The following is a 22489-nucleotide window of genomic DNA, read 5'->3' as shown; positions in this document are numbered from 1 at the left end:
TGAGGTCCAGTCCTACAGGGAAAAAACCCCAGCAGGTGAACCACCAGAAGAGGGGGAGGTACACTATACAATAAAGGATTATCCTATGGTCCTGAGCTCCTGATACATTGTTTCTATTGTTGAATAGATGATTGAGATATAATTTCAAAGTCTATTCACCTAGAAATGAACACATAGGAACATATTTTGTATTTTTATGTATATATGCAATATCCATTTAAGCACCAAGTCTCAACTACCGATTACCAAGTCCCGACACTTGATAGTTGATAGTCAGTATTCGAGCTCCAAGTGCCAATATTGCCTACCAATATCTCAGTCAAATGATAACCAAACCAAGACCCAAGTTCCAAACCTGACTACTGAATACCAAGTATCAGTACTCGGGACTCGGGACTATTGGCTGGAGTACCCAACTATTGATTCACAGGTACCGAGAATTAGAACCAAGTACTGAGTACCTGACTACTGATTCTCGGTGTAGAGACTCATGCCTCTCATGGTGTGATATGGCACTTTCCACTAGGGAGTTCATTGCACGAACTTGCAGCACCATTCTGTGTGCTATCTGCAGCTATCCCTATATGAGGCGCAGCTTTCCCGCGCAATGCGCGCCATGCGCGCACCATTCCCGCGCTTTACGATGTATACGCGCGCGCGCTTTCCCACGCTTGATCGCCCTATAGCGCCAGCCTTCCGGAAGCATCCATCCACTGTCCACCAAGCTCTCTAGTGCGTGTATTTCCATTTCCCTTATTTACATATCATTCCACCTTTATTTTGGACCCTTACTTACATATAGCTTTACATACCTTACTCGGTAGCGCTTCGGCTCCGTGTGACAGCGCTTAGGCGCCGTATATAAGCGCCAGCATTACATACTATTAGAAACTTTCGAACTTTGGACTCTACCTCCCACTTACCACCCACATACTACCTAGGAGAACATAGTAGAAATCTATTCTTTGACACCTCGCGCTCGTATCTCTTGTCTAGTATCTAATCACCACTTAAGCAAACTCACTCTTACTATCACTTGTTTCCGCTCACGCGCGTACCTTCGCTTTCCCGCGCCTCGCGCGCACCTGCGCGCTTTCTCGCGCTTCGCATCAGCCAACCAGTAGTGCCTTCAGCACACACTACTAGATCCTTGCTGCACTCGCTTCCCCTTTAGGGTCGAACGCACTTGTCGTCTCAGGTATAGCAGACTAGGCAACGCGCGACCTTACAACATTTACAGATACAGTCAGGAGCATTATTGTTCCTCTCAGTATTGTTGTTTCTACACCGAGTCTAGGGGAGTGTATTGGTAGTCTTTTCTTGTCCATCAGTTATCATTTAACCGAGATATAAGCTAAAGAAATCTGAAACATCGGCAATAATGAAAAATGAAAGTTATTATTATGTTTAAGTTCCTGAACAAAAGTTGTAGTCCGAGCCAAGGTGAGTGTATTGGTAGTTTTTTCTTGTCAATTGGTTATCTCGTTACTTGGTACTCGGTACAAGGGAATCAGTACTCGGTATTTGGTTCTGATACTCGATACCCGAGAATCAGTAGTCGGGTACTCGGTACTCGGTTCTGATACTTGGTACCCGATGTAGAAACAACTATACTGAGTGGGGCTATACGAAGATGGCTCCAAACTGATATATTTGTGTTGTGGTCTTTGCACTGCCTAGTCTGCTATACTTGCCTGACAAGTGCGTTCGACCCAGGGGTCTGCGGTCTGGGAATAGTCTTGGGGGTAAGTGAGTAATGTGGGGTCAATAGTCCGAGCGCGGGAAACAATGTCCAAAGGTATAATTACGATGTCCGATGCAAAAGTGTCGGGTCCGATGTTTTCGGGGTTTCGGGTTATCGGGTTCGGGTTCGGGGTGTCGGAAACTAATAGTAACACTATAGTGAGCGTCGGAAGAGCGAGCGGTGTGCGCAATAATAACAATGACTGATACGGATAATGAAAGAGCGATGATATTCGCAATATCAACTAAGAACTACGAAATATCGGGTTTGACCACTAAGCGTCGGGGAACTGCTCCCCTCTACTTGGATAATGAATAATGCTCGAGGTCAGTCCAATATATATGTAAGTACGTAGAAAATGCGGAACCCGTAGGCGAAAGTAGCGGCGGAGTATTTCAGATCTGAAGTACATGTAAATAAACATGAGGTGCTGCGGACTATGGGAAAACATGTAATAGCGCTGGCTACGACGTGAGTAATGTCCGAAATCATCAACTACACACCTAGTGGGGCTAGCAAGACAGGATGGGACACGGATAGGACAAGTGCGCGGGAAAACATCGGGTCCGATACGGCCTAAACGTCGGGTTGGCGGGTTAGCGTCGGATAACATCAGGAAGTGATTAGCATGTGACGGGTATTTGATGTGTACTGTAAAATAGCTCGATACGAGCCCAGCGCCAGCTCGTGTCCTACATCGGACTACAACCTTCGGTAAGGAAGTTAAGTGTAATAACAACTTTCATTTTTCATTACCATTTGCCTATATTGACTACTGACCAGTGGCTGAGTGCCAAAGCTTGAAACTTGAAATCGGTGGAAAATGAAATCTCGCAACAATGTACACATGAACATGTTTCATTTCCATAAACAATTCCCCGAGTGTCATGTACCGAGCCCCGAAACCCAAAGCCTGAAGCCCGGACTGTGTTGTCAGGTTAGTACAAGACACTCGGTGAATTGTCAAAGGAAATGAAACATTTTCATGTGTACATTGTCACGAGATTTTGTTTTCCACTGATTTCAAGTTCCAAGCTTCAGCACTCAGCATCTGGCGCTCGGAACTCAGAACTCGGCGCTCGGAACTCAGAACTCAGTGAAATGTCTAAGGAAATAGAAATTTCACAATTCCCTGAGTTAGTACAAGACACTCAGTGAATTGTCAAATGAAATAAAACATTTTCATGTGTACATTGTTGCAAGATTTCGTTTTCCACTGATTTCAAGTTTTGAGCTTCGGCACTCGGCACTCGGCACTCGGAGCTCGGAACTTGGCGCTCGGAACTTGGAATTTGGCACCCGGAACTCGGAACTCAGTGAAATGTCCAAGGAAATAGAAATTTCACAATTCCCCAAGTGTCGTGTACCGAGCCCTGAAGCCTGAAGCCCGGACTGTGTTGTCAGGTTAGTACAAGACACTCGGTGAATTGTCAAAGGAAATGAAACATCTTCATGTGTACATTGTTGCAAGATTTCATTTTCCACTGATTTCAAGTTTCAAGCTTCGGCACTAACCCGGAACTTGGGACTCGATTTTTGAGATGAAAGACATTTTTCAAACATGTTTGAATCAACCTTTCATATATCCATAAACATTTCACCAACTCCCGAACCCAGAAATTGTGGACTGCCGGGTCTCGGGGTCGGGGGTCAGTGCTCGGGACTTGGGAAATTTGGGGAGATCAATAAAATTTGATCTACAATAAGTTTGATTTACAAACAAATTGATTTACAAACTTTTGAAAGATATGTTGTCTCACATATTGAGTCCTGAGTTCCGGGACCCCCGAACCCTGAAACCCGAGACCCGGCAGTCCACAATTTTGGGGTTTGGGGGTGGTAAAATGTCTATGGATATACAAAAGGTTGATTCAAACATGTTTGAAAGATGTCTTACCCAGAACTCAGGACTCGATTTTTGAGATGAAAGACATCTTTCAAACATGTTTGAATCAACCTTTCATATATCCATAAACATTTTACCAACCCCCGAACCCCGAAATTGTGGACTGCTGGGTCCCGGGTTTCGGGGTTTGGGGGTCCTGGAACTCGGGACTCGATATGTGAGACAACAGATATCTTTCAAAAGTTTGTAAATCAATTTGTTTGTAAATCAAATTTATTGTAGATCAAATTTTATTGATCTCCCCAAATTTCCCAAGTCCCGAGTGCCAATCCCCGACCCCCGAGACCCGGCAGTCCACAATTTCGGGGTTCGGGAGTTGGTAAAATCTCAGGGTTCGGGGTTCGGCACTGTGAAAATTTGACATTTATATTTTTGCGAGTGTTGTGCTTCTGGTGTCCGTGTGTAGAAATAGGATATGTTGCACACCAGGGTTCAGGTGTGGGGTTTTCCCACTTCAGTACTTGATTATTGGTCAATGCCACACATGGTCGATTCATGTTTTCGTGCTTATGGGTTTAGATTTCAGTGGTCAATGGTAGGTATATGCACTCATAGTGTGCATGTATCCTACATATTTGATTCGCTGGTGGCTACATCAGCTGTATGTCTTGATGAAACATATCTAGGCTCACCCATATATGTACCCATCTATGTACAATTCCCCCACATCAGCCCACCCATCTATGTAATATCCCCCACATTGGCCCACCCGTCTATGTAATACATCCTACATCGGCCCACCCGTCTATATAATTATACCCCACCTCGGCCCACCTGTCTATGTAATAAATATTTTATCACACCCTCGGCCCACCCGTCTAATTAATATCCCTTATGTCGGCCCACCCGTATATGTGATATTCCACCACCTCGGCCCACCTGTCTATGTAATAAATATTTTGTCGCACCCTCGGCCTACCCATCTATTTGATATCCCTTATGTCGGCCCACCCGTATATGTAATACTCCCCACATCGGCCCACCCGTATATGTAATATGCCCCACATCAGCCCACCCGTCTATGTAATATTCCGCTACCCCAGCCCACCTGTATATGTAATACACCCCTGTCGGCCCACCCATCTATATAACAATATTTGCCTTACCTCTCTCTTCAGCCCAGCTGTCTATAATATTCTACTCTACATATTACCCAGATGGGCCCACCCATCTCCATGAATGATCATATTCCCCCAGCCCATCCGTCAACATCAAGGATATATATATCATTGGCATACATGGGCCCACCCATCTCCATCGGAAATAATATGTTACCCGGCCCATCCGTCATCATCGAGGATATACACAACATGGGCCCATGGTCCGCTGGCCCGTCTGATATGGGATATTATGTAGGTCGGGTGGCCCGTATAATACAGAATTTGTCACTGAAGGGGCTCATCCTCAACTATATTGCCAATCACCCAGAGCAGCGGCACCTCTTGGGTGTTCCCACAGTGCACGAGAATCATCCAGGTGAGTTTGTCGCAACATGACCATTCTTAATTCTCATGTATGTAATTTTTGAGGCATGGCAACAGTTCCAACTTCATCAAAGACCTCGCCTGTGCCATGGACGTCAACACGCTCGAGCATGCTCCAGCCAGACACAAAGTCAAACAACACTGTATTTCAAGCGTCTTCGGTCATTGCTGTGAATGGGGACAAGGTCGCCATTGATAAATATGCAATTTTGCGTGGCAACGGACAGCTGCCTGTTGAGGTGAGGATTTTACATTTGCCATGCTGCTGTTATCTTATGCAATCTCAGATGTCTATTGGAAAGATCGTCGAAATAATTGTTTCAGAATCTAGCCCTCGTCTTGCAAGTCATGTTGTCATCCAGCCTCTTCATTTTCTACCCGATGTAGAAACTACAATACAGAGTGGGGCTATACGAAGATGGCTCCAAACTGATATATTTGTGTTGTGGTCTTTGCACTGCCTAGTCTGCTATACTTGCCTGACAAGTGCGTTCGACCCAGGGGTCTGCGATCTGGGAATAGTCTTGGGGGTAAGTGAGTGGTGTGTGATCAATAGTCCGAGCGCGGGAAACAATGTCCGAAGGTATATTTACGATGTCCGATGCAAAAGCGTCGGGTTTGTCGGGTCGGATAGTCAGATTCGGGTCGGGTATGCGGAAACTAATAGTGACGCGTTATGCGAGCGTCGGAAAAGCGAGCGGTATGCGTGATGACAACGATGATTGATACGGATAATGAAAGAGCGATGATATTCGCAATATCAACTAAGAACTATGAAATATCGGATTTGACCACTAAGCGTCGGGGAACTGCCTTGGATAATGAATAATGCTCGAGGTCAGTCCAATATATATGTAAGTACGTAGAAATGCGGAACCCATAGGCGAAGATAGCGGCCGATGATTTCGGATCCGAAGTACATGTAAATAAACATGAGGTGCTGCGGACTATGGGAAAACATGTAATAGCGCTTGCTACGACGTGAGTAATGTGTGAATTAATGAACTACGCACCTAGTGGGGCTAGCAAGACAGGACAAGACACGGGAAGGACGAGTGCGCGGGAATTTGCATCGGCCGATGCGGCCTAAATGTCGGGTTGGCGGGTTAGTGTCGGATAACATCGGGAAGTGATTAGCATGTGACGGGTATTTGACATGTACTGTGAAATAGCTCGATACGAGCCCAGCGCCAGCTCGTGTCCTACACCGATATCCACCCCCAGTTGTGATTACCTCAGTTGCAACTTGCTGATGAAAACCGCTTGCTATTGCCCTCAGTAAGAGTGACCCATTCTTCATTCTTTGCAAATAGCCAATTTACATTGATTTCAGAACATATTATCTGCTGTAAACGTACAGCATGACTGTGCGTCATCGAGCTGTGGCGAGTTTGTATCTGTCAATATACAACAAGAACGCACTGAGACGACGAAGACCAAGACATCACTTGTGCATAAAAACACTGGCCGTTTTGAATGCCCATTCACTGCACAATTACACCCTCATATCCCAGGTCATCCCCCACCCCCTTCGCATGGCAATGGACCTCCCTTATTTGCCAAACTCACAAGAAGTACGGTTAAAAGCAGCAAGGGCTGTCAGAGCAAAGAAGGCTGGAACCACAGACCCAGCTGAATGTATTGGTAGCGCCCCTCCAGTATTTGAACGTGAACGCACTACCCATAAGCCCAAGCAAGGTGAGAAGGGTAAGAAGGCGCAGCAAGTAGCTACTGGTCCCTCCCTTCAACCACCTATCCATCCATCCCCAGTGCCACAACCACTGCTCCATCCACTTGCACATCCGGCATTCTCTATCCCCCCAACACCAGTGCCACAACCACCGCTCCATCCGCTTGCACATCCGACATTCTCTATCCCCCCAACACCAGTACATCTAACCGCTTCCCATCCTCCTCCAATGCCAGCATATGCAGGCGCCTATCATTACCCAATGTACCCATCACCGTATGTATTCTCCTCTGGCCCCCTTATGTACCCACTTCCTTCCCCTGCAAATACTCACTGGCATGCGGGACCTTGAATATGACGAGGTCTACAGTACATACTTCTACAATACACCTATTACGATCCAACAAAAATATCACCCATCTTAAAGCATGATAAAACCGATAAGTCCTATTTATAGTATAGATAGTAGAAATAGATGTCGTGCACAGTTGGGTTGTCTCAGACCAGTGAACTTTACCACCACTCGCTGCAGATTCAAAAACTAAAATCGATTTCATTGCAACATGACTGGCAATATTGATGTCCATGCATTCTATGTTGAAGGGGCTACTGCTGCCTCTTATTGGGTTGGGGATTCAATCACCAATATCGGCCAACTAAGAGCCTCCCTTCAATGCCACGCTACAGTCAAGTTCGACAGAGAATGGTTACAACCACCTGAGATTCACCCTGACCCAAATTCTGTCCTTCTCGCCACAAGTAAGCATGTTTTTGTCAACATGAATATTCATTCATGTTGCCTCCAGATGTCCATGGTACCGCCATGCTTGAAGATAACTCGATGACCCTCAAGAGCGTGTGTGATTCGGCGAACCACATTCTTGCTATCATTCCCTCCCAGCAGTTACAACCCTCCAATTCTCCCTCACTCACGGCAACCATGACCCAATCCTTGGCGAGTCCCGCCCATATGAAGCATCAAGAGTTGATCAACCTGGTGCTATCACTAAACAATGCCCTGAAATTCAAGGAGCAAATGAAGATTGAACAACAGGCTCAATTTCAGGAGTTAATGCAGGTGTTTAAACGCGATCAACTGCGGAGGGAGGAGGATACGAAACAAGAGTTCCAGCGATACGCCAAGGATGTGGAGCGACAGTTGAAGGATAATCAGCATCAAACCAACATTCTCAAGCAAGAACACATCCTTGACCAATCACAAATCAAATTCTTAGAGGACAGGCAAGAAGAGGACAGATTGCGGATTAAGGACCTGGAGGATAGCCAACAACAGAACAACTCGCGGATTAAGGACCTGGAGGCATCGCTTCTCGAGGAGAAGAAGATCAGGATGGATGAGAAGGAACATAACGAGAATGAGAAGATAGCCATGCTAATGAGGATCGAGGAGATTGAAGATGAGCATATTGCAGCTGCTGGGTGGGTCAGCGGTGCGGTAAGTATCACATATTTAATGGAATAAATGATGTTTGAACCATTGGTTAGGACACCAAACTCGTGGATCGCATTTTACTCCATCACTTACTTGATCTCGCGCAAGCAAAGCTAGCCACCGTGTCTGGACTTCCCAAACGCAAGAACGCCCTCTGTGTGATGCAGTCACTCCTCTGGAGAGAGGCACTGGCTTCCTCCAAGACAAATGCAGAGCGCTTGCAAACTGCCCATACAATGTTGAATGCACCAGGGTTGTCCCTTGACACTGCCACAAAAAAAATTATCTTATCGCACACCGGGATGAATCTTGTGGTCCAGAAACCATCAGAGATCTGTGAAATGGGAGATAATGTAGCGCACCCAAAGAGTGTATCAAAGGAAGCATATAAAAGAATAATCGCGCGACACACTATCACTGAAAATCACGCCGGACTTCATGCTATCTTGGAGTATGTCGATCCTGCACCCCAGTCCAGCTGATTTCCCAATCATGTATCATTCGCAACATCGTATTTTTAGATTTTTTTCCTTTCCCTCAGTGCATGTTACGAGTACGAGTATGCAGATTTTACCAATGTACTATCAGGATTTTCGGTCACGTGTGAATGAATCATGTCCGGGTTGACTTGGAGTTTCTCTGTTCGTTCAGTGTTTATTGCACAGTGCCTGCCTGGTTCCTGCTTGGTGATTATGAGCTATCTCAGTCAATTCCGACTCCAACAGGCACCCGTGCCTCTGTTCCCTCGAGCTGCTATGTCTAGCCCACCGTCATCCCCACTTGCAGCTTGAACACCACATGGGTCTGCAACCCGTGATAGGATCAGACGACAGATCGAATCCACAGAGTCACTGGAGGCTGAAATTAAGCGGCTCAAGACTTGTGCTACGGATGTTTGCAGGACTAACAGATTACCCGATGATGCATTAGACCAATTTGCTACAGTAAGTCATCAGGATGCATAGTATAGGCAGTTCTTAACTTCAATCATGCAGAAAACCGAAAAGGAAATGCTACTAAATGTCATGGGACATCTCATCGCCCTAGACAAGCGAAAGGCAAGAGATGATGCTCGTGAGCTCGTTAGCTCGGCGGAATTCAAGGTACAGGTCCACCTCTCTTATGTTTACTGCTCTTATGTTGCTTCAAGCAATCGCTCACTGACAGGCTTCGCACATGCCTATTGTCTCCCAATCTTTCGGGATATGTGACACACTTGTCTCAGAACCTCTTCGTGAGTCTTTTATCCTTATCTGACAAATAAAAATTGATGATTTTTCAGGAATTTGTAAAGAAACACCCTTCTGTATTTAAGATACCTCTTGTCACCCTGCAGGATCTCGAGCTTATGAATAAGTTGGACTCGATGATTAAGGAACTGCTTATGCAGCAGTGTGAAAGCATGAAACAAAAGGTTTGTCGATTCCTGAGCTGCTATTATATTTTTAATGTCTCAAATGCAGATCGTTACTTCTGCTGATAGAGGATCAAATATTCATGCACTTTGTCGGTCGTTATTGGGTAACTGTACCGAGATTACTTCAGTGCACTGGTCTCGTGTGGCCTTTCTGGCAAGTCAATTCACAACTCTACCATGTTTTGCGCTCACTCTAATCTAGCGCTCTTCACTGATTCAATTCCGGACTGTTGTCCAGAGAGTGCAAAGCTTCAAGAGGAAGTCACTTCGAATAGCAACATTGCACATGTGCCAGCAGATCTAGAAGGCGACGAGGTCGAACCCAGCCCTTCAGCACTCACACAGTGCACTTGGACATTTAATCAATACTGGAGCTATATCGATGTTCTTTTAGATGAGCTCAGGGACGATGCTAAGAAGAATACATCTACGATTCAGGCAGCTGAAGAATTCACTAAAAAGTGTGTTTTACTGCTTCTCGCGTTAATTTGACCTCATCATTGATTTATATAGATTTTTCACGGAGGTCCTCCAAGTTGACTTGCGAAAATACCCGAGTACAACGACCCTCGCACCATCCCTCGACTCTGTGACCGTGGACTGGCAAAAGACAATTCATAGCAAACTTATTTGGTGATTGTTCCATCATGTCCTACTATACTTTAGATACACTATGATAATAATGATGAATTGCTCTCATATTTTGCGCCATCCATTTGTTGATGTATAATATATATATAGTTGAATTTCGACGTCCCTGTGGTATACATACAATGGTGATGAAGTGTCGATGGGACCTGATGTTAATATTGTGGTATTATTTCGCTTCCTTGGTTGCTCGTCCCTTGCGCAGACCTTGTGCGAAGGTTGGCTCATATTTTGCGCTGTCGCTGCAAGTTTATTTGCTGATATATATATATAGTTGAATTTTGATGTCACCGTGGTATATATGTAATGTTGATGAAGTGTCAACAGGACCTGATCTTAACCTTACTTACATGTTACGGAGCTAATATTGTGGTATCATTTTGCTTCCTTGGTTGCTCGTCCCTTGCGCAGACCTTGTGTGAAGGTTGGCTCGGCTGTCAGCAGTACCCAGGAAGGTCGGTATCGAGGTTATATTTGGTTCATGGTCTTTGTAACATTTCCGGAAATCCTCCGGTCAACCATAACCCTATGTAGCATTAGGAAAAACCTCCCACTCTAGTTAGAACTAATTTTCACTAATTTTCGAAAATTAGTCTAACTTTCACTAATTAGATAAATTAGATGATTAGGAACACTTTATTGGTGCCCTGCTAATTAGCACTAATTTTACAATCCTAGAGCTAATTATTAAAAGTTTTGTAGCATCCTATTGAAAGTTATGAGCATCCTAGCTGCACTGGACATGTTTTTCAGGCTTAATATCACACACAATGTTCAAATCAATTAGGTTTCAATTGGAACTGGGCATCAGGACGAGTACAGTAAGGTGTAAGATGTAAGGAATGAGCGCTATGTTACTATAAAACAATATAATGACTAGAATCGGCCTCAGCAGTCTGACTCGGCGCTGCACGATGATCGAACACAACTTAGGGATAGGGATCAGCATGGCTTGAGCTCGAAGGGGGATTGACAGACTCACTCACTGCGACTCCCCATCCAGAGCCGAGTCTACATGTGCTGCGTGCGAGCAAGAACAAGAGTGCGATGAGCAAGAATGAGTGCTGCCTCTTGTCCTTTTCATATCTTCGGTGTCCTGGTGTTGTCCATGAGTGTTCGCGCTACGTCAGCACTTGCTGGTGTGCATTGGGCGTTCGCGCATGGTGGTCATTGGTGATGATGGTGTTGGGGTATGCGCTAATGCCGGTGCGAATGGTGGGGGCGGGGCAGCGTGGCTCGAGCTTGAATGAGGATTGACAAACTCATGAACTGCAAATGGTGGACGACGACTTGGATCAGTGTGGCTCGAGCTCGAATGAGGATCGACAAACTCATGAACTGCAAATGGTGGACGACGACTTGGATCAGTGTGGCTTGAGCTCGAACAAGGATCGACAGACTCACCAACTGCGAATGGTGGGCAAAGACTTGGATGAGCATGGCCATTGCTCGAACGAAGATCGACACACTCACAAACTGCGAACAGTGGCCAACGACTTGGATCAGCATGGCCGTTGCTCGAATGAGGATCGACATACTCACCAACTGTGGACGGTGGCTTGAATGAGCATGGTCATTGCTCGAATGAGGATCAACAGGATTTGACCTCCATAGCAAAGTTGGCAAATGATTGGATGCGGTAGAGAGGGAAGGATGACGTGGCTTCAATGTTGAACATTCGGATGTTGAAGCTAAAAGTCACGTGAGTCAAACAAAAACAAATATGCGCAAATGTTGGACTTGTAATTTGTTGCTCATGTCAACAAGTCTGATGCAGCCTCTATACTCTGTACCACCACTTGCCGTGTCACCTACTTCCGTATGTTTATAGGATGAGCTACTTGATCATGGAGATGAGTCATTTAGTGAGTCATTTGTTTCTCATTCATGCACATGTACTAACATCTCATAGAATCTAAATCTATCCTTCCCACCCGTGCGCAGTGCTAGCTCCTCCCATACCTGTGTCCTGCTCACTTGTGCCGGTCTGGCACTCCTGTTTCCTTGTCGGCGCCTTCCCATCCATCCTCCCTGCGCAGATCATCCACGTTGACCCCTGCAAGCTCTTGTGCCAGTTGATATTATTAATTTGTAGTTACTAGTACATGTTTTTTGTTTATTTTGAATGCATACGTGCGCAACTCGTCAAAACCTGTTCGAAAATGGGTAGAGCTCTTGATACAATAACCCGCGCTAATCCCTAGACATACTTTTGTGACTTTGCGCTAGTTATGTACAAGTTTTGAAAATTTAAAGAGCTTAGGTCAAAATTTTACTAGCTTAGCGAGCTTAGGTCAAATTATTTTAATTTTGTCTAAGTTAAAATGGGAGGTTTTTCCTGATGAGATGTGTCACAATCCTATTTTTGGGTCATGACAATGTTTGTGACGATTCTCAGTGTACTCAGCTGTGTTACTTTCAACCTTAATTGAGTTTTGTCCAACTCCAGCCGAGAGTTAGCAAGCTTTAGCGATGTTTTAATTTCTACTCTGAGTACCATTACTGTCACGAGTTCCAAATACAAACCATTATACGTTCCTAAATTCTAAGTCCTTTAAGCGCCCAGTCACAGCGCCTGTTACTAAGAAAGTATTTATAGTTGAAGATGTCCCAACAACGGCGTCTATTGTAGAGTTACCTAAAGAACCTATGAACGAGTCACGTGATTTATCGGAGTATGCCGGACTAAACTTTATTCCAAACGACCCTGACAGAATGTTCCAGAACCTTACAGTTGCTGCGGCACGTGTCATGACATCATAGTTATATATAGAATCGTACGACATCATCTTATTATTTGATTGGTAGTTAGTTCAGACTCAGTTTCGATCTCAGTTACAAATATGTGTATATAGGTAGTGTCTTGTAGTCAGTAGTTCTTTAGTTCAAACCTCTTGTATCTCCTAGTGAGCAATCCGAGACGTACCTGCTGCCTTATCCTCTTTGTGATTATCTTGTTGTTTGAGTCCTAGTCTCTGCCCAGCGTTAATTCGTTATTGGGTTGTGACAATTACTGGATGACTTTCCGTGGGCAAAATAATCCAGAATAGAATATTTCGGAGTCTCAAAAACATGACCAATAACGAAGATATGTTAATCTATACTAGAATAATCCCCCGCACGCTCAACCAATAGATTTAGTCCAGCTCTTGATGCGATGGACAGTCCTGCAGTCCAGTACATCAGACTCCTTAATGAAGAAGAGGCGGACATTTTCGACGATGATGAAAGAGCTCGCATCCTGGCTGCAGCTTTCGTTGCTGGGAGTGAGGCATCACGACAAGACCGCTGTAGGGATTCATTTCTGGCTGGGCTTGTAGAGACTGTTTTTACCTTACCTTATGTTGGCACCTTTGTAGCTTACATAAGGAAGTTATCTTTTCACCAGTTACCAGTAGGAGTCAGAGTACTCAGCAAGTTTTCATGATATTTCCTCTCCTCTGAGCCTTGAGCCTGGTCCAGAAACCCTTTAGGGTCGAATAGCAGCTAGGTTCTGCAAGACCCAACATTGTTCAGACTCACTCTCTGAATTGTTGTACCTTCACCGCATTGACACTCGCCACCCTCATTGTTTATATCTTTGCCGACCCCAACTACTTCCAAATCCTCGCATCGACACCCCATGGCAGGTACTATATAATAGCCAGAATGACCGAGCCTTCATCACTACAATGGGCGTGGATGTGTCCACCTTCTCTTCACTACTTACTACAGGCTTTGCGCAATGCTGGTATGAGACACCAATTCCTCGTGATGATGTCCATGCACATGGAAATCCGCGAATGAATCAGCGCTCCCTTGATGCTGCAGGGGCACTTGGGCTTGTGCTACATTATCTCAGCTCCACTATGCATGCTATCAGCCTACAGCAAATCTTCACTATCATTCCCAGTACCGTCACTCAATATCTTAGTTTCAGTCTCAAGCTTCTGCTATGCACACTTTGCACCATCCAAGACGCCAAAATTCAATGGCCAGGAGGCCTAGATTTCGCACGCTGCAGTGAACTTGTTGTGGCACGTCACGCAAGACTGAGAGGAGCATTCGGCAGCATCGATGGCCTCAAATTACCTGTGCAAACGTCTGATAACGTTGACATTGAGAATGCGACGTTTAATGGGTGGCTCTCAGAGCACTTTATCAGTTCCGTCTTGGCCTTTTCAGCTGAAGGTAAGTTTAATGATCCAGACTCGCTATAGTCCTGATTAATCATCTTGCAGGAGTGATTATTGCAGCACGCTTGAATGCGCCAGGCAGTTGGCATGACTCCCATGTCGCTCATCAAATCTATGTCTCCCTTCAAAATGAAACTCCCCCAGGTTATTATATTGTTGCTGACACGGCATTCCCACGTGGCAGCAATGACATCCAGGGCCGAATTCATGCACCTCTCAAACAAGGCCAATGTATTCAAGGCTCACTTGCTGAGATCAATGAACAGATGGCATTCAATCGTGAACTCCTTTCCTACCGGCAGACTGCTGAATGGGGCATGCGTGATCTTCAAGGTGCTTTTGGAAGATTGCGTGTACCACTCGAAATCGGCAACAAAAACTCGCGAGGCGATCTCATTGAGATCTGTGTGCAATTGCACAATCTGCGTGCAATCCGAGTTGGTATCAATCAAATACGGACGGTGTACCTCAAACATTGGCAGGAGACGGATGATGATATTGCAGTCTGGAGGGATTTTGAGAACATGTTGTTTGCAGAGCAAAGGCAGAAAGATCGAGTCGCACGTTTCCATATCACACTAGAGTACGACTAACAGCTTGTGGCTTCAATTAAATCACTACACTATCACAACAAAATGGTATATCTATCCATAGAGTGCCTTGAGCAGAGGGAGTGAGAAAACGAGACTTGAACTAAGCTGCGCGAATGCCTTGAGCGGAGGAAGGAGAGAAAACGAGACTTGAACTAAGCTGCGTGAATGCCTTGAGCGGAGGAAGGAGAGAAACCGAGACTTAAACTAAGCTGCGCGAGTGCCTTGAGTGGAGGAAGGAGAAACCGAGACTTGAATTAAGCTGCACGAGTGCCTTGAGCGGAGGAAGGAGAGAAACCGAGACTTGGATAAGCTGCGCGAGTGCCTTGAGCGGAGGAAGTAAGAAACCAAGACTTGAACTAAGCTGCGCGAGTACCTTGAGCAATTACACCTCTGGTGATTGACAATAAGCTGACTTGCTCTCTGGCAGGTCATCCACATCATCCATGGCCTCACTCTTGAGCTCTGTGTGCACCTGGGTCTCTTGCCTATTAGATTGAACGATCACGGAATTGCGTGGTGGTCCTGCACCACGAGAACGAGGTCTGGATGCCCAGCGACGGTGGGCAAAGCGAGGAGAAGGAGTAGAGTTGAAAGGCGGAGTAGGATTGGTATATTGATGAGAAGATGGAGAGTGGTCCGAAGCATCAGATGCTAGGGTATCTGGATCACTATGCCAGACCACACATTGGCCACCATCAGGGTAATAGGTGTAATCCGCCAGTTTGGGTTTGGGTCTGCGCTGGTGGTGAGTTTTTGGAGCGGCTTTGTTGGGAGGAGGCTGGTGCATCTGTGTCATCTCCAGACGAAGCTGGGTAAGGTCATGCTCGTGTTCAGTATCATATAGTCTCGTTTGCAAGTCAAACAGTTGGGTCCGCAATTTCTCTGTGACTGCATTTGCATCACGCAGCTGCTGTCCCTGGGCAAGCAGCTGCGTGTTCACAAGAGACCTAGTGGCACGATCCTCATCCCGAGCTTGCTGAACAGCAGGGTCAAAGGCCCCACTGATGCGAGAAAGCAGCTCTGAAGCTGCTGCACCTCAGCGACGTGGCATAGGTGTGTCTGTGCGGGTGGCGCGAGCGACTGCAGTGTGCTCAAGAGAAGACAGACTTCGCACCTTGTCGGTTTGTTCATTGCCATTCCACTCGTCATCGTGGGCATCATAGTCTGAGTCATTTAGGTCGCGGGTACCAGCACGTTCGTTGATGTGTGCATCAAGCTCATGGGCACGAGTTACATCCAGAGGACAAACTCCGTCACCAGTAGGTTTCGTAGTCTTTACAAACTAAGGTTGAAATGTAAGATGGCTATCATAGAATAGAGTACGACTTACTTGTTTGAATTTAGTTTCGAGTGAGGCGGCTTTACGGTGAGGGCGGCCGTTACGGGTTGCCCACTGTGTGAACTTCGAGTGTATTAGTTGCCACCCTTTCTGGCCCAGAGGAAGTTCGTCTTCGACAAGGTCAAGGAGCACTTTGACGTCAGCCGTACTGTAATTGTTGGAGCCATTGGGCCGACCACGTTTGGCCCTTGTACCATCTTCATCATCCTCGATAGCACAAGCATGCTTTTGAGGGCGGTCAGCACTGTCCAGGTTAGTATTCTCCTTATCTTTTCCCTTGCCTTTGTTAGCTCTACTAGCCTTGCGACGTACCCCGCCAGTTTTGATAGCAGGTGTGTATCCACGAGCCTCGGCAATTACCAAGGGATCATGAAGGTCCCTATCCAGTGATTCTGGGAGTGGGATATTAGCAGGGTACTGGTATGTGTGAGGTGGTGGGAGGTGGGATCCAGACAGTGATGGTGATGGTGACAAGCAAGGTTGGGAGAAGTTTGCAGGAGTTGTGAGTCGATACATAGAGGGCGCCGCTGCATGTGGCTAAAAAGTGATAAGTACATGTTACGAAGCTCAGAGAATGATTAAAACTTACATCATAAGCCTGGGACATGTATCTGTCTTCAGACTGAGTCACGGCCTGCGCAATTCCAGGATTGGGCTGCCAAATGCCTGAGATATCATGTGTGTATGCATTGCCTGCATTATCATAGCGCAACTTGGGAATCATTTTGCTAATAGGGACAGTCATAAGTTGGGAAGGGCGAATATGGACTGAATGTTTGAGTACTGACCTTGTGGCTACTGATGCATGAACTTTATATGATCCAAGTCTTTGTTTAGCCGTCGGCCACAAGGGGTGGGGATATTCATCATAAAAAAAAAACTCGACGACCCTGGGCTGGACTGGCTGGTAACAGTGCAATGCGAGCGCGCAAAGGCAAAACAGACAGACTATGAGCGTGCCAAATCTATATTGAGGTGTTGTAAGGAAAATTTCGTTGACAGAGGGCGAGGATCGGTTGGAGCCAGACGCTAGGATGAATCGAGCAAGATTGGAGGCACCGGAGGGTAGGAAGTTCATTAGTGCACATAGACAATCGAGTATGTCATTCTGAGCACCAGGTGTCATCTAAATAGAGCCAGGAGATAGATATATTAGCACAATGGATGAAAGGTTGAGAACGTAGCTTGGTATCACTGCGCAAGGTGTTGTGGTGCATGGCATGCATGTCGAGCAAGGTGGATTATGTCAGCGGATATTGTTGGCGTTAGTGACCGACACATGTTTGCAAATTGACAGGAAATGAACAGCGGCATCGCGGCACACCTGCCTAATACGGTCAAATTTATGATATGATATTCTAATCAGAATATTTCGAGCCTGCGGAAAGTCATCCACTAGCTAGCTCACAACAGAACCACAATCCATCACCCATAATTCATCCGGACTAACCAATTGCTATATGATTTGATTTACGACATACGGAGTAATCTTCTTTTTTTTTCACCGCGTTCGCGTGGTTGCCATTCACCATCGATTCCAAATTCAACATAAAGTAATACTGTCAAAGGAAGGCAAAAAATTAGATCTTTTAGACACAAAAATATCTATGGTGGTCCATCAAGCAGAAGGCTTCCACTCAGCAAGCCACTCTTTCATGTACATCAATCCTGCTTCCTGCACGGCCGCGACTGTCGGATCTACAATGCCATCTTGTACCACCAAATCTGTACAGTGGAATCCATCCCCCACATAGATAGGCCTACTGGTAGTGTTAGGCTTATTCAGCCCATCAGCAGAGACAGTTGCCTCGCGCCAAGGGTCACGCATGCCATTCGCGAAGAAGAGACGCGGGACGCTCGCATCCCAACCACCGTACATTGCGTTCGTCTCCTCCGTGGTAGGCTCAGGTGGGGAGGCGAATGCTTCAGGGAACATGTTGACGCATTGACGCTGACAATGATATCGACGAATGGTCATCTTTCAAGTTATACTGTACATACCTGCTGATAAACGGGTTGGAGGATGCGGCTCACGATGGCAGGCTCGCACTCGGGAGGGCCAACCTGCCATCCGACTTGAATGGGTTGGAGGGTGCGGCTCACGACGGCAGGCTCGCACTCGGGAGGGCCAACCTGATACCATCCGACTTGGTTACACCTGGAATGGCTGTCAGCGTGGACATTGAAGCGAATGAGAATACCTACACGATCCAGAACCACGACCTGTTTGCATTATCTACGGTGGCATTAGTCCAATAGGACTCGCTCGTGTCATACGTTCCAAGACAAGTTCTAGTGTCACAGTCAGCCAATCCGAACGACTAGGTCCCAAGGATACGTACTCAGCATCAGTAGATCCACAGACTTTACTATCAAGTTTAGCTATGTCAATCGGAAATCAAGGGGACCGGCGCCTACTATGTTTGTGGTATGTATTATTCCAGAAGTTTCCCCAAGAGGAGATGGCGTTTTCAAGTCCCCATCCCTCAGGTCCGGCACTGACACCGTTCTTGACCTCGAGTGCATCGCAGAATTGGAAGAACATTGCTCCTGGGCCAACAGTAGGCTGTAGAGATTGCCAATCGAACAGGTTACTTTGAACTGTTGGTCCGAGTAGGGTCAGTAAGGTAATAAATATGTATTCTCTGTCAAAGAGGACGACTCACGTGCGTTGGCAAAATCTTCTACATGAACAACATCACCGAGGCCAAATGCCTCCTTGAGCGTCTGGATTCCAGCAGTGTCACCAACCGCGTACATGTGATCTAGGTAGGAGATCACTGCTTCTACATCAGAAGAACAGTTCTGTGGCATGTGCTCGTGAATTGGGGTAAAATATTTATAATAGTTGCTGTTTTGGTCGAGAGCCATTAACAAGAAATGAACAGTGATTGCATCAAAGCAACGTACGTTATTGCCTCTACGACGCCAGATGATGAATATCCAGCCCAGAAAATTCCCGGTTTGCTTTGTGTCTGTCACTATACTGAAACAATAGAGGTATTTTTTGGCTCACTTGACCATTATCCAACTCGTGAGGGCTCCTGAATAACTTCCTCCGACCAGGATCCACGGTGCCTGACCTGGTTTGACAGCATCACCCCCAGGCATGGGAAGGTCGGCTGTGGTCGCAAAATACACAAGATCATCAATGGCCTGCTGGATGGTGAGGAGCGCGAGAGATTGTGACGTGAGGTTGTCGTATGGGTTGGAATAGCCAAAGAAACGATGTTCGATGATGATAGCTGCACCATTCTGTTGTTGAGCGATGAGACCGTTGATAGTTTCATTGGTAGTGAAGATCTCGGAGCCTAAAAATCAAGTGCTTGAGAGAAAGTCACAATTGAGTAATATGGCACTCACCATCTGCGTTAGATTCTCCAGGCGTCATCAAGATAATGGGGCCACCTTCAATGAATCTCATTAACATCGAGCACACCTCGATCCTCGCTACATACCGGGCTCATAAAACTCCCAGTTCATCCAGTATCGCTGCTGGAACGTTCCAATGCCTGGATTATTGTGGTCTATGAGCTGGTCAAAATGATAGACGGTCGTAATGGGTGGGAGCGTTGTGTCATTCGATGAAGTGAGGAAGCGTTCAGGCAGTGGAAGTTTTGGGAGGGAATGCTTGCCACGAAGCATGGCATTAGGGATAGCTGCTTGGGCGATGCCTGCAAGTAGGAGAGACGTAAGGGCCCACATGATGCCTAACCCTCGGTCGCAAGGATAGGATTAGACAACACGGTCGAGCAAAGCCTTTTTATAGTCATGGGGAGGATGCGTAAGTGGATATATGCACTGTTCCTCGACGCGTAAGAAATATTGGACGTAGCTGCAAGTGTGTCAGTTGGGTTCGGTTGATTCTAAAAGGACCCGATGATGGATTGACAGCCAGCCAGCACTTTTCCACAGCCATTCAATTCGGGTTTCTTTACATGTGCTAACCTATCTGCTTCCTCAGGGAAGCTCCCGCCCATTTTCTCAAGCTTCTTGTCGAGTTCCTCTCGAGTTACGTGACCGCCCTGTTCTGTGAACTGAAGAGAGTTCTGTAAGATAGGCATCACTCGTATCCAACACCCTTACATAATCGTAACCCTAACCCTAAAAATGGCCAAACCTTCGACTTGAAAATTTTCAACAGTTGAGATTGAGACTGCAGAAAGATTAGTGACGAGTTTGTTATTAGTACATGTAGTAACACTATATACCGGTGCATTAGGCCTTTCTCAGTGCATGACGTCATAGAGTCCGAGTTGAGTTTCCGGTGTAATGCTTTGGCCTTCCGGTATCTTTTGACCTCTGTCTTTCCCCTTCGGCAGCAGTATTCTGTGCATGAAAGAGGATTTCTGAGAATGTGAGAAGTGCTGCTTCATCCTGTATATCTCCCTCTTCTTCCACACTGAACTCCATATCATCCTCGGAATCACTGCAGCTGGAGTCCTCCTCAGAGTCAGAGACATCTTCGACCGTGGCTTTGTGGGACCTGGAAAGTGCAGACTGAATATTTTTGAGACAAGCCTTATTAGCTTTAGACTTTACACCCATTGAGAGATGCTTTATGTGTGTAATATCCCTGATTTTTGCTGCCTTCTCCTTAGTGTTGCCGCAAGTCGACGCGGTGTGATGCGGTGCTAGCGAACTCGAACAAGTAAACGATTCGAGTTGTATCGAGTTACACACCAGTGCAACTAGCGAGTTTGGATGTTGTTCGGGAATTAAGTCCACCAATCAACGGGCTCAGATCTATCTCTTTCTGGTTTAGCAAGTCAAATTTATTGGCGCATAAATAGCTATATTTGGCAGAAACAGAATTATACATTTCTACAGTCATGTGGGCATGTACATGGTAGTAAAGAACTCATGTGTAAAAAAGTAGAAATTTTTTGATTTTATATGGACCGACGAAGCAAGTAGGGCAGACATATTGACGGGGTATAATGGCGAGGTGTAAAGCACTGGAGAAGTGCTCAAGATTGCATGAAATACTCGAGCTACAGTCGGCAAGATTATAGAGACTTACAGTAACATTGATCAGATACCAGGGAAGCTTATGGGAAAGTCTTCTCGATATGTCAATCACCAACTCGCAGTGCAACTCGATGTTTACACCGCATGGGGCAGTTGCCATGAGTTGCGTAGATTTCCGAGTCGAGTCGATGTTAACTCGATTTCAACTCACACCGGCGGCAACACTACTTCTCCTCCTTGTCCTGCCCAGGCACATATCACGTGATGTATTATATAAGCGGCCAAAAGTTGGTGTGCCGAAAACTTGAAAATCATTCCCTCGCATCCCATGGCCTTGTAAACTACTTTCTGACTGTATAGAACAAAGCATTACACCGGAAACTCAACTCGGACTCTATGACGTCATGCACTGAGAAAGGCCTAATGCACCGGTATATAGTGTTACTACATGTACTAATAACAAACTCGTCACTAATCTTTCTGCAGTCTCAATCTCAACTGTTGAAAATTTTCAAGTCGAAGGTTTGGCCATTTTTAGGGTTAGGGTTACGATTATGTAAGGGTGTTGGATACGAGTGACGCCTATCTTAGACCAGTCAAATTACGCCAACGTCCGACACATGTCGTCACGCTGCCTATAACACCAAATGTGCGTTGTGCCACTCTTTTCTCCACACATCAATGTCCGAGTGTTTAGGCCTCCGGAAAACGCAACTGCTGGAGAAAACCTGAAATTTGACTGGCGGTTGCTGGTCAATGTGGTAGTTAGAACGGAAGGGGAAAAGGTGGTGAGAAAGTGCCACCCTGCAGAAGAAGCCGAGCATGATGCATGATGCGCCACAAACGTTATCGGAAACATAGAGGCTGTGTAACTTGGTGTTGGTTACTGAAGCTTGAAGGTGGACAATGACACTCCCACGACACAAGGGACCTGACAGAAACTCATGCTGTGAAACCCGCGATGGCTCCAACTCCGACAATTCCTCCTTCGACACTCCCGACTGTAGTCCCAACATTCGAGTTTTTCGAATTAGGCGACGAAAGTCCTGCCGTCTGAAATAGGCATTGG

At 46.1% G+C, this 22489-nt stretch overlaps 2 protein-coding genes across 2 annotated transcripts; one reads left to right on the top strand and one right to left on the bottom strand.

The window, feature by feature from the left end:
• Positions 1-8330: 8330 nt before the first annotated feature.
• HD556DRAFT_1247271 (uncharacterized protein) lies at positions 8331-8759 on the top strand (the record flags this gene model as incomplete). The annotated part of the gene is made up of 1 exon (XM_041298689.1): positions 8331-8759. A coding segment is annotated over one exon (429 nt), but the record flags the coding sequence as incomplete, so codon positions are not given.
• A 9381-nt stretch (positions 8760-18140) lies between these two features.
• Positions 18141-20165, bottom strand: HD556DRAFT_1410848 (serine carboxypeptidase S28-domain-containing protein). Its single transcript, XM_041304161.1, is given in 10 exon segments — positions 18141-18607; positions 18655-18741; positions 18792-18814; positions 18833-18838; positions 18875-19050; positions 19116-19300; positions 19360-19416; positions 19466-19760; positions 19813-19857; positions 19908-20165. 10 exon segments carry the CDS (start codon positions 20152-20154, stop codon positions 18436-18438), a joined length of 1293 nt encoding a protein of 430 aa, XP_041154511.1. The 5' UTR covers positions 20155-20165; the 3' UTR covers positions 18141-18435.
• Positions 20166-22489: the final 2324 nt, after the last annotated feature.

Source organism: Suillus plorans (genome assembly GCF_016647745.1).
Source record: "Suillus plorans strain S12 chromosome Unknown HD556scaffold_83, whole genome shotgun sequence".
Classification (NCBI taxonomy): domain Eukaryota; kingdom Fungi; phylum Basidiomycota; class Agaricomycetes; order Boletales; family Suillaceae; genus Suillus; species Suillus plorans.
The sequence above is the reverse complement of the archived record's forward strand: the minus strand, read 5'-3'. Positions and strand labels throughout refer to the sequence as shown.